The 15068-nt window shown below is 40.9% G+C and overlaps 1 protein-coding gene across 1 annotated transcript in view; it reads right to left on the bottom strand.

The window, feature by feature from the left end:
* LOC126234649 (ionotropic receptor 25a-like) overlaps positions 1-15068 on the bottom strand; it is a 313787-nt gene that overhangs the window by 171015 nt on the left and 127704 nt on the right. The window contains exons 4-5 of the mRNA XM_049943384.1: positions 9335-9538; positions 420-586 (exon numbers count right to left, since the gene is read on the bottom strand). Of these exons, the coding sequence (XP_049799341.1) occupies positions 420-586; positions 9335-9538 (371 nt within the window). The remainder of the gene's footprint in view (positions 1-419; positions 587-9334; positions 9539-15068) is intronic.

The following is a 15068-nucleotide window of genomic DNA, read 5'->3' on the forward strand; positions in this document are numbered from 1 at the left end:
GATTCTAACTCAGTTGTGATCAAAACAGTTGGCAGATGATGATTGAAGTGACCACCGCAGTAAAAATCTACTAATACCCCTGTTTTGATCACAACCGAGGTAGAATCTTCCTACACGTCGGTTAGGGGGCTGAAGATGGCGTAGTAAAATGTTGAAACTTGTAACCAAATAAAAAAAAAGTTTGGAAACTAGACGGCTGCAAGGCATTTAATTTGATTCAAATTCTCCGTGGCAGAAGTTTAGGTTTCTGATGTCGAAGATATATTACTATTTTTATTTTTTGAGTCTACTGCTACCAGCAGTAAATTTTACTGATGTAACATTACAGAAAGAAATACGAGAGCTGCGTTGTTCGAAGAGGTGCAGCTGGAACAGCTTTATGCAGCAATTGCCCTAACTGGTGGGGGACATCGACTTACCTTGGAGTAGAGTTCGCTCATGTGGGCCGTATCGGCGAAGATGACGAAGTAGGAGGCGACGGGCCGCATGTCCTTGAGCCGGTTCACCGTCTCCTTTTCCAGGCCGTTCAGAGCGATCACTCGCAGCACCGAGTTGCCGATCAGGTGGTACAGCGCCTGATCCAGCTCTGGGAAAGCAACATGCAGAATGACGTACAAGAATGCAAAGTCTGACGCAGTACCGGTGTATAGTGCCCCCAGTATAACATAACCCATTAAGTGTAGGCGGCAACAGCAGTGGTGGGAGGTTCTGTTGCGAGCAGGAGCCGCGTAGTAGGTGAGGCTCATGTTTTGACTAAAAATTAATGACATTACACCACCACCACCACCTTGCCGTTGGTGGGGAGGCTTGCGTGCCTCAGCGATACAGATAGCCGTACCTTAGGTGCAACCACAACGGAGGTGTATCTGTTGGGTGACCAGACAAACGTGTGGTTCCTGAAGAGGGGCAGCAGCCTTTTCAGTAGTTGCAAGGGTAACAGTCTGGATGCTTGACTGATCTGGCCTTGTAACACTAACCAAAACGGCCTTGCTGTACTGGTACTGCGAACGGCAGAAAGCAAGGGGAAACTACGGCCGTAATTTTTCCCGAGGGCATGCAGCTTTACTGTATGGTTAAATGATGATGGCGTCCTCTTGGGTAAAATATTCCAGAGGTAAAATAGTCCCCCATTCAGATCTCCGGGCGGGGACTACTCAAGAGGATGTCGTTATCAGGAGAAAGAAAACTGGCGTTCTACGCATCGGAGCGTGGAATGTCAGATCCCTTAATCGGGCAGGTAGGTTAGAAAATTTAAAAAGGGAAATGGGTAGATTAAAGTTAGATATAGTGGGAATTAGTGAAGTTCGGTGGCAGGAGGAACAAGACTTTTGGTCAGGTGAATACAGGGTTATAAATACAAAATCAAATAGCGGTAATGCAGGAGTACGTTTAATAATGAATAAAAAAATAGGAGTGAGGGTAAGCTACTACAAACAGCACAGTGGACGCATTATTGTGGCCAAGATAGACACGAAGCCCACGCCTACCACAGTAGTACAAGTTTATATACTAACTAGCTCCGCAGATGACGAAGAGATTGATGAAATGTATGATGAGATAAAAGAAATTATTCAGATACTGAAGAGAGATGAAAATTTAATAATCATGGGTGACTGGAATTCGGTAGTAGGAAAAGGAAGAGAAGGAAACGTAGTAGGAGAAAATGGAATGGGGGTAAGAAATGAAAGAGGAAGCCAGGTGGTAGAATTTTGCACAGAGCATCACTTAATCATAGCTAACACTTGGTTCAAGAATAATAAAAGAAGGTTGTAGACATGGAAGAAGCCTGGAGATATTCGAAGGATTCAAATAGATTATATAATGGTAAGACAGAGATTCAGGGACCAGGTTTTAAATTGTAAGACATTTCCAGGGGCAGATTTGGACTCTGATCACAATCTATTGGTTATGAACTGTAAATTAAAACTGATGAAACTTAAAAACGTGGGAATTTAGGGAGATGAGATCTGGGCAAACTGACAGAAACAGAGTTTGTACAGAGTTTCAGGGAGAGCGTTAGGGAACGATTGAGTGGAATGGGGGAATGAAATACAGCAGAAGAAGAATGGGTAGGTTTGAGGGATGAAACAGTGATGGCAGCAGAGGATCAAGTAGGTAAAAAGACGAGGGCTATTAAAAATCCTTGGGCAACAGAAGATATATTGAATTTAATTGATGAAAGGAGAAAATATAAAAATTCAGTAAATGAAGCAGGCAAAAAAGAATAAAAACGTTTGAAAAAATAGATTGACAGGAAGTGCAAAATGGCTAAGCAGGGATGGCTAGAGGACAAATGTAAGGATGTAGAGGCATATCTCAGTAGGGGTAAGATAGATACTGCCTACAGGAAAATTAAAGAGGCCTTTGGTGGATGAGAACCACTTTTATGAATATCAAGGGCTCAGGTGGAAACCCAGTTCTAAGCAAAGAAGAGAAAGGTGGAAGGAATATGTAGAGGGTCTATACAAGGGCGAGGTACTTGAGGGCAATATTATGGAAATGGAAGAGGATGTCGATGAAGATGAAATGGGAGATATGATACTCCGTGTAGAGTTTAACAGAGCACTGAAAGACCTAAGCCGAAATAAGGCCCCGGGAGTAGACAACATTCCATTAGAACTACTGATAGCCTTGGGAGAGCCAGCCCTGACAAAACTCTACCATCTGGTGAGCAAGATGTATGAGACAGGCGAAATACCATCAGACTTCAAGAAGAATATAATAATTCCAATCCCAAAGAAAGCAGGTGACAGATCTGAAAATTACCGAACTATCAGTTTAATAAGTCACGGCTGCAAAATACTAAAACGAATTATTTACAGACGAATGGAAAAACTGGTAGAAGTCGACCTTGGGGAAGATCAGTTTGGATTCCGTAGAAATGCTGGAACACGTGAGGCAATACTGACCCTACGACTTAACTTAGAAAATAGATTAAGGAAAGGCAAACCTACGTTTCTAGCATTCGTAGACTTAGAGAAAGCTTTTGACAATGTTGACTGGAAAACTCTATTTCAAGTTCTGAAGGTGGCAGGGGTAAAATTCAGGGAACGAAAGGCTATTTACAATTTGTACAGATACCAGATGGCAGTTATAAGAGTCGAGGGGCATGAAAGGGAAGCAGTGATTGGGATGGAGTGAGACAGGGTTGTAGCCTCTCCCCGATGTTATTCAATCTGTATATTGAGCAAGCAGTAAAGGAAACAAAAGAAAAATTCGGAGCAGGAATTAAAATCCATGGAGAAGAAATAAAAACTTTGAGGTTCGCCGATGACATTGTAATTCTGTCAGAGACAGCAAAGGACCTGGAAGAGCAGTTGAATGCAATGGACAGTGTCTTGAAAGGAGGATATAAGACGAACATCAACAAAAGCAAAATGAGGATAATGGAATGTAGTCGAATTAAATCGGGTGATGCTGAGGGTATTAGATTAGGAAATGAGACGCTTAAAGTAGTAAATGAGTTTTGCCATTTGGGAAGCAAGATAACTGATGATGGTCGAAGTAGAGAGGCTATAAAATGTAGACTGGCAATGGCAAGGAAAGCGTTCCTGAAGAAGAGAAATTTGTTAACATCGAGGAGAAATTTGTTAACATCGACTATAGATTTAAGTGTCAGGAAGTATTTGTATGGAGTGTGGCCATGTATGGAAGTGATACGTGGACGATAATTAGTTTGGACAAGAAGAGAATAGAAGCTTTCGAAATGTGGTGCTACAGAAGAATGCTGAGGATGAGATGGGTAGATCACATAACTAATGAGGAGGTACTGAATAGAATTAGGAAGAAGAGAAATTTGTGGCACACCTTGACTAGAAGAAGGGATCGGTTGATAGGACATGTTCTGAGGCATAAAGGGATCACCAATTTAGCATTGGAGGGCAGCGTGGAGGCTAAAAATCGTAGAGGGAGACCAAGAGATGAATACACTAAGCAGATTCTGAAGGATGTAGCTTGCAGCAGTTACGTGAAGAAGCTTGCACAGGATAGAGTAGCATGGAGAGCTGCATCAAACCAGTCTCTGGACTGAAGACCACAACAACACCAACACGTAATCTCAACGTGCCTATGATGGACCCTCCCGACACTTATTGCGTATGGCAACTGTGACTATGTGCAATGTAAGACAGAGGTAGAAATGATTGTGTGTTAAGTGAAGCACGCGACAGCCGAGATAAAAATCAGGCGGCTGCTCCTTCGGAAGAATGAGACTGAGTTGCCTGTTACACAGGGTGGAGGCGGGGGGGGGGGGGGGGGGGATTCGTACAGTTGCAAATTTTTGTACAGTTGTGGGTGGGACGTTCATGATCAACAAACTAAAAATCCTGACCAGTGGATGTGACTGTAGGGGTGGACATGGGGGTTGCTTAGAGGTTACTTTTTTATGTTTTTCTTGAGTATGTCGAAAACTGCGGCATCCAGAAAAAATGTCCCACAGTACATATTGCTGCAAAAAAAGTCTTATGTGATTGCAGAATTCCTCGGCCTGATCCAATGATATCTTGATCTGATCAGCCGAGTGCTGGCTTCGTCTTGTCGCGACGTTTCAGTGAGATTCGTACACATCATCTTCAGGCGAAGTCCTTGAGAGTTCATCACCAAAAAAGGCCCTATTTCTGAAAAACTAATAGTTTCTGCGTTCCTTGAAATGAAAAATCTCAGATCATAAAGGCAATGTTATAATTGTATAAAGTTTATATTTATTATTATATGAAGTGAGTTAAGAATAAATACGAAATGTGTGTACCACGTCTAAGTACACTAAGTGCAGTAGAACTGTAATAATATCTATATTGTGTTCTGGGGGTGTAATAGGGTGGAAAGTTGAGGGTGGAGGCTAAAAGCATGAGGGAAGGTACGTCACTGGATTCTTGTCATGCACTCCACTCCTTCATAGGTCTGCAAAACGAAGAGCGAGCAGGCATTTTCCCATTCTCTCTACCGCGATAAAGGTGTGTTAGAAAGTTATACAGACCCTTCTGCAGCTCACCTTATGGATCACTGGGGATACAGTGTGCAGACGCGCTACAAAGTGCGTTGACCCTACATGGAATATAGTTGTGAATTACTAATAATAATAAAGGAAGATGGGAAGGACCTACGTAAGTCTCTGTACACTCCTCTACAATGCTAGAGGTAAACTGTTCAAGAGAGTGTCAGTGGATGACCCACAGCATTATGTTGAACAACGGAAGACACATGTGCAATTTAATTGCCACACCTCGTATACACTATCTGATCAAAAATATCCGAACACCTATTAGTGGACGTTAATATGGGATGTGTGCACCCTTCGCCATTGTGAAGGCTTGAGCTCTGCCTCGGACACTTTCAGTGAGGTCCTTGAATGTCTGTGGTGGACTGGGAGCGCATTCTTTCTCAAGAGATGAAACCAGAAATGGTACTGATGTTAAACGCTGGTGTTTGGAGCTAGGCGCATTCGTTCCAAAGCTGCAAAGGCGTTCCACTGGATTCAGGTTGGGATTCTCGGCGGGCCAGGCCATTTGAGGTATGTTATTGCCTACAAACAGATGTTTCTTTACGACATGGGGCATTGTCATGCTAATACAATTGTCGTCTCAGATCTGTTCCTCCAAACTACACGGTACACACTGCTGTAAAAGGTGTCCATAAGATTCTGCATTTAGCGTTGTCTTAAGCACAATAAGGGAACCACACTTCCACGTTGTAACACCGTGTCCTCTGTATTTCACTTCTGGCACTGCACATGATGGAACGTTATCTTTCTCCAGGCAAACCCAAACCCTTCCATAGGATTCCCAAAGAGTGCAGCGTGATTCACCACTCTTCATGAATCGGTTCCAGTCATTCATTGTCCAGTGGTGCCGTTCTTTACTCCATCTAACGAGAAGCTGGTCACCCACTGTACACCGTTCTTTTTAACTCCATACACACAGACATTGTGCTAGCTAGGCTGCTTGTAGCACTTTGGAACTAACAACAGAGTCCTCCTGCTGATTTCATGCTGTTTTTTGCAACCACCCTCAGCAATGCTCTGCGGTCCCTGTCCATCAGTACAAGAGGTCCTCCTAGTCTTAGTTTAGCCATGGTTGTTCTTTTGAGTTTCTATTTCACAGTCACATCACTAACAGCGTTAGAATGGCTGAAATACCCCTGATGGACTTGTTATTCGAGTGACATTAAGTGACCAGTGCTTGTTCGAAGTTATCGAGCTTCGCTGATCAACCAATCGTGCTGTTATTGCTTCTCTAGTGTCAGTATATACTTTTATACTGGCAGGTCCGTTCTGCGCAAACATTTAATGGTCAGTTAGGCATTACGTAGGGACGTCCATATACTTTTGATCAGACAGTGTATGGTATGTTAGTGTTGTGGTCTTCAGTCCGACGACTGAATCTGGTTACTTTATTCATCTCTTGGTCTCCTTTTACGATTTTTAACCCCCTCCACACACACACACACACACACACACACACACACACACACACACACACACACACACACACACATCTTCCCTCCAATACTGAATTGGTGATTCCTTGACGTCTCATAATGTGTTCTACTAGACGAGCCCTTCATCCAGTCAGATCCTGCCACAAATTTCTTTTCTCCCCAGTTCTGTTCCGTACCTCCTCATTAGTTACGAGATTTACCCATCTACGCTTCAGCATTCTTCTGTAGCACCACGTTTCAAAAGCTTCTATTCTCTTCTTGTTCAAACAGTTTACTGGCCATGTTTCATTTCCATACATAGCTACACTCCATACAAATACTTTCGGAAAAGACTTCCTGACACTTAAATGTACACTCTATATTAAGAAATTTCCCTTCTTCAGAAACGTTCTTCTTGCCATAGTCGGTTTAGATTTTATATTCTTTCTACTTCGAAAGATCTATGTTCATCTTATATCCTCCTTTCAAACACTGTTCATTCCCTTTAACTCCGCTCCCAAGTCCGTTGCCTTCTCCGACAGAATTGTATCATCATCGGCAAACCCCAAATCTTTATCTCTTCTCCCTGGATTTTAATTCTTACTCGAAATTTTTCTTTTGTTTCCTTTAATGCTTGCGTAATATTCAGATCGAATAACGTCTAGGATAGGCTACAACCCTGTCTCACTCCCTTCTCAACCACTGCTTCCCTTTCATGCCCCTCCACTCTTGTAACTACCGTCTGCTTTCTGTAGAAGTAGTAAACAGCTTTTCGCTTTCTGGAATTTAATCCTGCCACGTTTAGAATTTGAAAGAGAGCATTCCAGTCAACATGTTCAAGAACTTTCTCTAAGTGTACATACAGTATAAACGTAGGTTTGCCGCTTCTTAACCTGTCTTCTATGAGAAGCAGAAGGGTCAGTATTGCCTCTGGTGTTCCTACATTTCTCTGGAATCCAAATCGTTCTTCCCCGACGTCAGCTTCTACCAGTTTCTCCATTCTTTTGTAAAGAATTCGTGTTAGTATTTTGCAACTGTGACTTATTAAACTGATAATTCGGTTAGCATCTGTTTTCCTTGGAATTGGAACTATCATGTATAGTACATCGTGAAATAAGTACAGCAATTTCAAAAGCTGGACATTATACAGGGTGTTTCCATAAGAGCGTGCAAAAATGTAACAGGACTCAGACAACACTTCACTGAACACTTTGAGGTAGGGAACTTGAGGTCGGAGAAGCCAGGTTAAGGAGATATGGAAATAAACTTGTCTGCTGCTTTGTCTAGAATTACTGTTTTCTAGTTTATTTACAGATAACATGTGCACAAGTTTAATTATGTATATTTTTTATTTCGTGCAAGAAAACAAGGAGGACGAGCCTGATTACTAGGAAGTGATGATGCTGTATTTCCTGGTCGATGGATTGGAAGAGTAGGTCCTATTCCATGTCCTGCAAGGTCACCTGACCTGGATCGCCTTGATTATTTCCTATGGGGTTATCTATAGTCACTTCTGTATGAGACCCCAGTCTATACGGAGATGGAATTAGTTGCTAGAATTGTAGCTGCCTGAGATGTGATTCGAAACAGACCAGGGATATTTGTCACGGTGCGTCAGAATCTTGTTCACCGATGTCACGCTTACATTGAGGCTGATAACTGTCAGTTTCAGCACATTTTGTAAGATACAGTACAAATTGTGCGTTCATTGTATCAATGCAGTTAACTAATGTACATAAAAAAGGACACAGAAATGTGTTTTTTTTCCTGCTATCTACTTAAGCTGGCTTCTCCGACCCCAGGTTTCCTACCTCAAATTCTTCAGTGGAGCATCCTCCATGTTCTGCTACATGTTTGCGCGCTCTTACGGATACACCCTATATAATGCATCAAAATTCTTTATCGAGACAGATCATACTCAACGGAACCAATATGTCAAGTAGACTTTGCTCACTCCCTATTAAAGATATTGTTTCGCAGTTTGTCTACTGGCTTTAATATGGACACACAAAGGTTGACGGCTGAAGAATTACGCGCTCCGTTAGCCCAGACCTTTAAACTGTATGTAGATTGTTAACACAGATTCCAAAAAGTATGATACAAGTATTATACAGAAAAACGCTGTATGATCAGTTCTACAATGATCTTGTGCGCTAACCGATCAGATGGATTTATTCACTGCTATTATACGTTGTTAGTCGTCCGATATGGAACGAAATATTCCATAATTTTATTCTAGAGTGTATAAACAAGAATAAACTATCCACGTCGCACAGGGTGAGGCAGTTTCAAGTACTTTTGGTTTTATGAGTTTTAATTTCATAATGGGAATATATTTGCCATGATTTGATATTTATTGGTGGTCCATGGTTAGTGATTACAGAGTCTGACTTCGGAGAAGATGTGGAATAAACTACAACTAATTATGATGTAAAATGCAAGCTTACCATGGATTGTACAAGATAAAGAGAGTTCCTGATTACCAGTAAGGAAATAACTGAAATTTGTAATTAACTTTAATTACAATTTACTTGCTCCTTTTAAAGGAGTTCTGACTGTTATTTATTGATTCATAAAGGTTATTCCAGGGAAAGGTTATAGTGGCTATTATCTGGCACTAGACGATGCAGTTATTACTCAGAATAGTATTATTTAGAATAGGGATATTTCAAGATTTTATACAGGTATATTTTTCAATATTGTATCATGGTTTGAATCAATTCCTTCTACAAGCATGACCTATCTCGGACACATTGACAGATAATTTTGAAAATTATGAGTATTACAAGACATTTTTATAAAGTGAGACACAGAATGTGATCAAAACCGGCTAATGTAGCAGGTACGTAGTTTTAGAGTGTAAACAAGAGATGTTTCTGCAGTCTACTTCAGTGCTGACAGAAAATGTAACTTACTGTACCTTCCTCTGTGTGAAATATGAGTGCTGCATCAGACGCCTCGCGCGCCTGCAGGTACTTGTCAACGGCGTCCACCAGGTTGGCAAGCGTGGCGTCGAGGCGGAGGTAGGGGAGTCCCCGGTGCTGCGCCTCGTCGCGCAGGCGCCGCCATCCCGTCCACGTGGCGTCCAGCAGCGCAGACACGCCCACCGCCAGTTCCCCGCACACTGTGCCGGTCACCTTTTTTAGAATATCGCCTCTGCACTTCCACAGCGGTTTAAGCCACGCACAATGTATTACGAGGCATCAGTGGAGGGCCACTCGAAATATTTTCGTCTAAACTATTTTAGAACGAGAGAAAATCAGCATGAATCTATTGTAACATTCTGTATTACAGTTCTATTCTCTTGGCACTCACTGATTGAGCATAGGAACAAGTTAAGTGCCTGTGTATGAGCTGTTATTTTATTTATATGTTTGATACTAAAATGGGACATCAAGGAATTTTGTAAAATTCTCTCTGAAAGTTCTTCAAAGTGTCAAAGTATGATTTCAGGGGTATGTTCTGTGCCAATTAAGAATTTACAGCATTTGTGAAAAGCCAAGTTCTCAGAGCAGATAACTCAACATTAATCTCAATGTTGTGTGTGGACTACTTAGTCGCACACCATTGGGCAACGGAAGCTAGTGTCCACGCAGGGTATTTTGGCCGATGCACAGTGACCAGTTTACGTCGAAAGCGCTGGGCGAGTTCATTCGTTTGTTCGGATGGAGACGCCCACATTGTTTGACGCCTTTCGGCTGGTCGGCAATGGCAGAATCATGGCGCACACCCTGCAATATTTCTCAAATGATTTTACAAAAACATTCGGTAAAAAAAATTTCATTTTTTACTTATAGCTTTAAATGTCAGGTTCATTATGAGGTTCCCATAATTTCGTTAATGGTCATACTTATTGTGATATATACATGGAAGTAAGACACTGCGCGAAATTAGAAAAAGTTTGCAATGAAAACTACGCGTCGCTATGATTTTGCGTTTGGTGCATATTACATAATATGTTGCTGCATATAAAATATCGCTAACATATTAAATTTTTCTTTAGACTTAGGTGGAGACTTCTATCTGTCACAAATCTCGAGAAAACTGGTCAGATGTAGCACATTCATTTGCGAATGCGCCACGCCAGCGATAAAGCGAGAGTGAAATATCCACAACATTCCTCATGCTTCATAAATGGTTTAAAATATCGAAATGAGGTTTTGGGAAATGATAGCACCCAAAGATGAGAATATTTTGCCATATGATTATTATGCAAAACTTCATTATCTACCATGTTACTGCACTAAGTAAAGATTTTTTCGGTGAAAGAATGTAAGTATTAAGGGTTATCGATAGCTGGTGAAACAAGAAATGCCATCGGTTTTGGAAAAAACATAAGTGAAGACATTACACATTTATATTGTGCCAAGGATGTGCTTTTTATAAGATACTGACTTTACTTTTCCTCAGCTCCTCACTTAATAAATTTAAACCAATGTTTCAGAATTCTCTCGCAGTTGCGTCTGTACAAAATACTAGTGGGGTGAGACACTGTAAACTCCGCTAGATTTTGGCAAAAGAAGCAAATTTGAACATAGAAACAAGAGAAATGCGTAGGTTTTACTCACAATTCGCCACTCGTGACACTTCTCTGAAAGTTACAAATGGTTTACAAGCCAGACGAAAATAAATCGCTGCACTTTCGGCGAAATTCTTTTTAGATAGTAACCAAAGGAGAGATGACAGATCTTTTTGAATGGTCACCATACAAAAACGGGTACCGAGGGGGCCCACTTAATATTTACAAAAAAAATGTGAGTGTAGGATTCGGTTTAGAGCGGTACTTCCACTCCAGCACTTGGCATTTCGCCTACAGCGCCTGTCCACAGCCCCCACCACTACAGCTCTCCCCAAGCGTGCCCTGCCATCTTCGCATCTACTGGCCACAGTATTCTGTGTGGCCTCCACACTAAGCTCCGATGTGTGGTACCATATTGGCTAAGTGTTCTCAGAAGTTACTTATCATGTTCAGCAAGAGAAAACTCACTAATAAAAGTATTTGAGGTGTGGTAAGGAGGGGGTTAATGGACTCAGCGCCACTAAAACCCCATTCTCTAAAACACTAATAGTATACAGTCCTTTCTCATGTTACTGCTATCACCACTAGAAGGGTAACAGACAAAGAGACAATGTGGCAGGGGTGATTCCTCCCACCTTTAAAAAGGTGCCGCTTCATTGATATATGGGCAGGTTGGCTGCCAAGTGGTGTAAGTCACAAAAATTGAGCTCACACCACTTATTAGACAAGTAGATGTTTGTGTCTGACAAGCTGCTTGGGGCCCAGTTCAGTAGTTCATACACAGAGAGCGCTGAATGTTATTACGCTGAAGGAGGCTGCTAGTGCCTTTGCCATCAATTGGTGTACATCCAAGTGCCCATGGTAGTCAGGTCTGCTTCTGCTTCCTGATAACCTTAATTAGTTGTGTCCCCTTGTTCTGTTGTATGTGAGACATCCATGTTATTATGTTTGTGTTGCTCAAAACTAAAATAACGTAGCTGTGTGTTAAAGACTGCTAAAATATGGATGTGACTGCTGTTATTTCATGGCCGAGAAAGGTTATAAAACATGATAGACATCAATGTGGTATTGAAAAAAGCTTGTGAAACAGTGGCGAATCATACAGGTATCATTCAGGTAAACTCATACCACCTAAAATGTTTCGTAATGTAGGCTGCATGTGCCGTAAAGGGTGTTTCCAGTTAAAACGTTTCAACAGTAAATTTATACATAGTAACATAATGACTGAAAGCTCACAAATTATTGCAGTGTCATAATTTACTCCAAATTTTAAATTTGTTTCCTCAAAAAGCTGACATTTGGACGTACACTACTCGGCAACCAACTGACCCATACCTGCTATTTAGCCACTTGAGTGAGCATCTGACGTGTCAGAGCAAGAGTTTCTCGTGCATACCAGTCTCAGAGCTCTGCCTGTCTGCAGGTAGCTCTTGTGGTTTTATTCTGGCCAGTCCATGTCAATTGTGGTAGCTTACAGCCATGGTCACATACATATATCCAGAGAATGGGATGGTCTGGGTCTTTCATCTAAAAAAAGTGCAAGTAAAGTGCTGTCCCTGTTCCACTCCAAGTTCAGCAGTAGTAAGATCTTAACCTTGTCAGTCCTTATCTAGTATATACTCCACATCCAGCTTTGATTTTTCCTAGCTCAGCAGTGTACACTTTACACCATGTGCTTTCTGTGGATGTTGTTTTTGTTTCTGCATGTTCCCATTACATGTCAACATCTGCTCGAAGAAAACTTTTTATCGCAGTATCACCATAGCTTCTACAAATAAAGATAACTGCTGATTATTTTTAGTAAGTTCGAATCACGATGTGTCTAGAGTACGTTAAAATATGTTAACACCCTACCCTATTGAATAAGTGGTTGTTTATTTCATGACAACAACGCAACTATACATTTTTCTTGATGCAGTACTGGCTCTACGTTTGGCAATGACCTATACATTCACATTCTAATGGCATTGTTCTCATAATTATTTAGGTATTAAGTATGGAGTTTTTTTGAGTTGCACATGTTTCCATTATTATCTAACATAAACAGTATTCACTTTGAACAATATTTTAATTACAATGAATCTCATTCATGTTAGTTGAAGATGAAAGCGAGGTTAAAATTTTTTGATGTATATAGGAGATTGAAAGGATGAATGACAATTTGTACCAAGTCTGAGATTTGAACAGGGGTGTCACCAGCAAACCACCCTGGCAAAGTGGCTGTGCATAGCTGTGTGGACTATTCTAGTACACTGTTTCCTCAATCCCAATTTCCATTCACGCCTCACACCTCACATTGTTTAAGCTTATGGCGAATACCAAGAGGGACGAGGTGTGAGTGGGAATTTGGTTTGAGGAGAGAGGTGTGCCAGGACAGTCTGTGCAGTTGTGCAAAGCCACTCTGCCAGGGTGGCATAGTGGTTACCACATGAGTATTGAGCAGGCCTCAGTAAAAATTTTCATTCATTGCTTCAGTCTGTATAATTCATATATATATATATATATATATATATATATATATATATATATATATATATATAAGAATTTGGCCACCTATGGACCATATTCAACAAAGACTTATGGTGTTTCTTTTTCTCTTGTCTCTGCTTATATGTCCACACTCTCTTGGGTCAAGGTTTTGGCTCATCTTATTCATAGTTTGCACTTTCTATCAGTAGCCTGAAGTGATTCCTGCACATATTATTTCTTCTGTAACACCTATTTTGTTGGCATCTTTCTTTACTCATTCTATCCATTTTACAGTTTCTTTCAGCTTACTAATGTAATTAAAAGTTTTATTTGTAATCCGTGTTTCTTCCATTATTTTTAAATGTCCATAAAATTTTAGCAGTCTCTTCCTCAATTAATCTGTGATCCTTTCTGTATTTTTATATAAATCTTCATTTCTCCTTTTAATCCACCTATTTTCATTGTTTTTCTCAGTACCTAGAATTTTTCTTAGTGTTTTTCTTTCTCTTTTTTCAAGTTTTCTTAATTCGCCTTTGTTATTCAATGTTAGGCACTTTGATCTATATGTTGCTTGTGTCCCAATAACTGAATTATAATGTCTAATCTTCGCTTGTATGGACATTGATTTGTTATTGTAGGAGTTTTGTGTTAATATATATGCAAATCCTAACTTTTTTGTTCTTTCTTATTGGCTTGGATCCACTCCCCAAGGTATATGAATTTATCAACTCTTTTAATTTTTCCATACTTTATTTTCATACACTTTTCTGTATTATGTTTGTATTCTATATACTCAGCTTTTTATAGGTTATTTTAAGCCCAGTCTTTTCAGCAATCTCCTGTAACAGATCAAGCATAACTGTTGCGTCTGTTTGGGTGTCAGTTATCAATGCCATATCATCCGCAAAGGCTAAACATTTAACTTCAAATTTCGTCTATGCTTATACTATTTGTGCCTCTATTTTTAATATGCTTTCCCATGTTATTACTGTTTTATCTAAAGCCAAGTTAAAGAGAATTGGGGACAGTCCATCTCTCTGTTGAACTCCTGTTTTGATTTTGAATGGTTCAGAAATTTCGCCTTGAAACTTAATCCTTGATGTTGTATCTGTGAGCGTTTGTTCACAAGTCTCCTTGTGTTTTCGTCTATCCGATTCATAAAGAATCTGGAATAGTGTTTGTCTGTCAAATGAGTTGTAGGCCTTCTTGAACTCTACGAAAGTAACTATTGTATTTTTATTATGTATAGCTCTCAGAGCCATGTGCGGCTCGCGTTCTTGCCTTTCGTGACTTGGCGTTTTGTAATAGCATTAGTGACGTCTCGTTTCCTTCTTGTGTGAGTGGCGCCACTGAGTTTGCTAGTATTGTTTGTCCACGAGTGGCAGCAGCAGCGGTTATCGATAGCCAGTACTGTGGTACTATCTTTGGTGCGACCGCTTGTATTTCTGGGTCGTCGTGTGTGTCAGGCAGTTCGGCTTCCGACGGAGCAGCGAGGAGGTCCGCAGTGCGAAGGCAGGCCGGGACCGCAGACAGCGTGCAGGCACTGTCGGATCGAGGGGCTGTAGCCGACGACCGAACCCAGGACGTTTGAAGTTGAGTGAACCTTATCCAGTAGTGAAACCTCTACCGTTTGAGATCTCGCTGTTGTTTGCATGTATCTGCTCCT

This window comes from Schistocerca nitens, chromosome 1, assembly GCF_023898315.1.
Source record: "Schistocerca nitens isolate TAMUIC-IGC-003100 chromosome 1, iqSchNite1.1, whole genome shotgun sequence".
Taxonomy (NCBI): Eukaryota; Metazoa; Arthropoda; class Insecta; order Orthoptera; family Acrididae; genus Schistocerca; species Schistocerca nitens.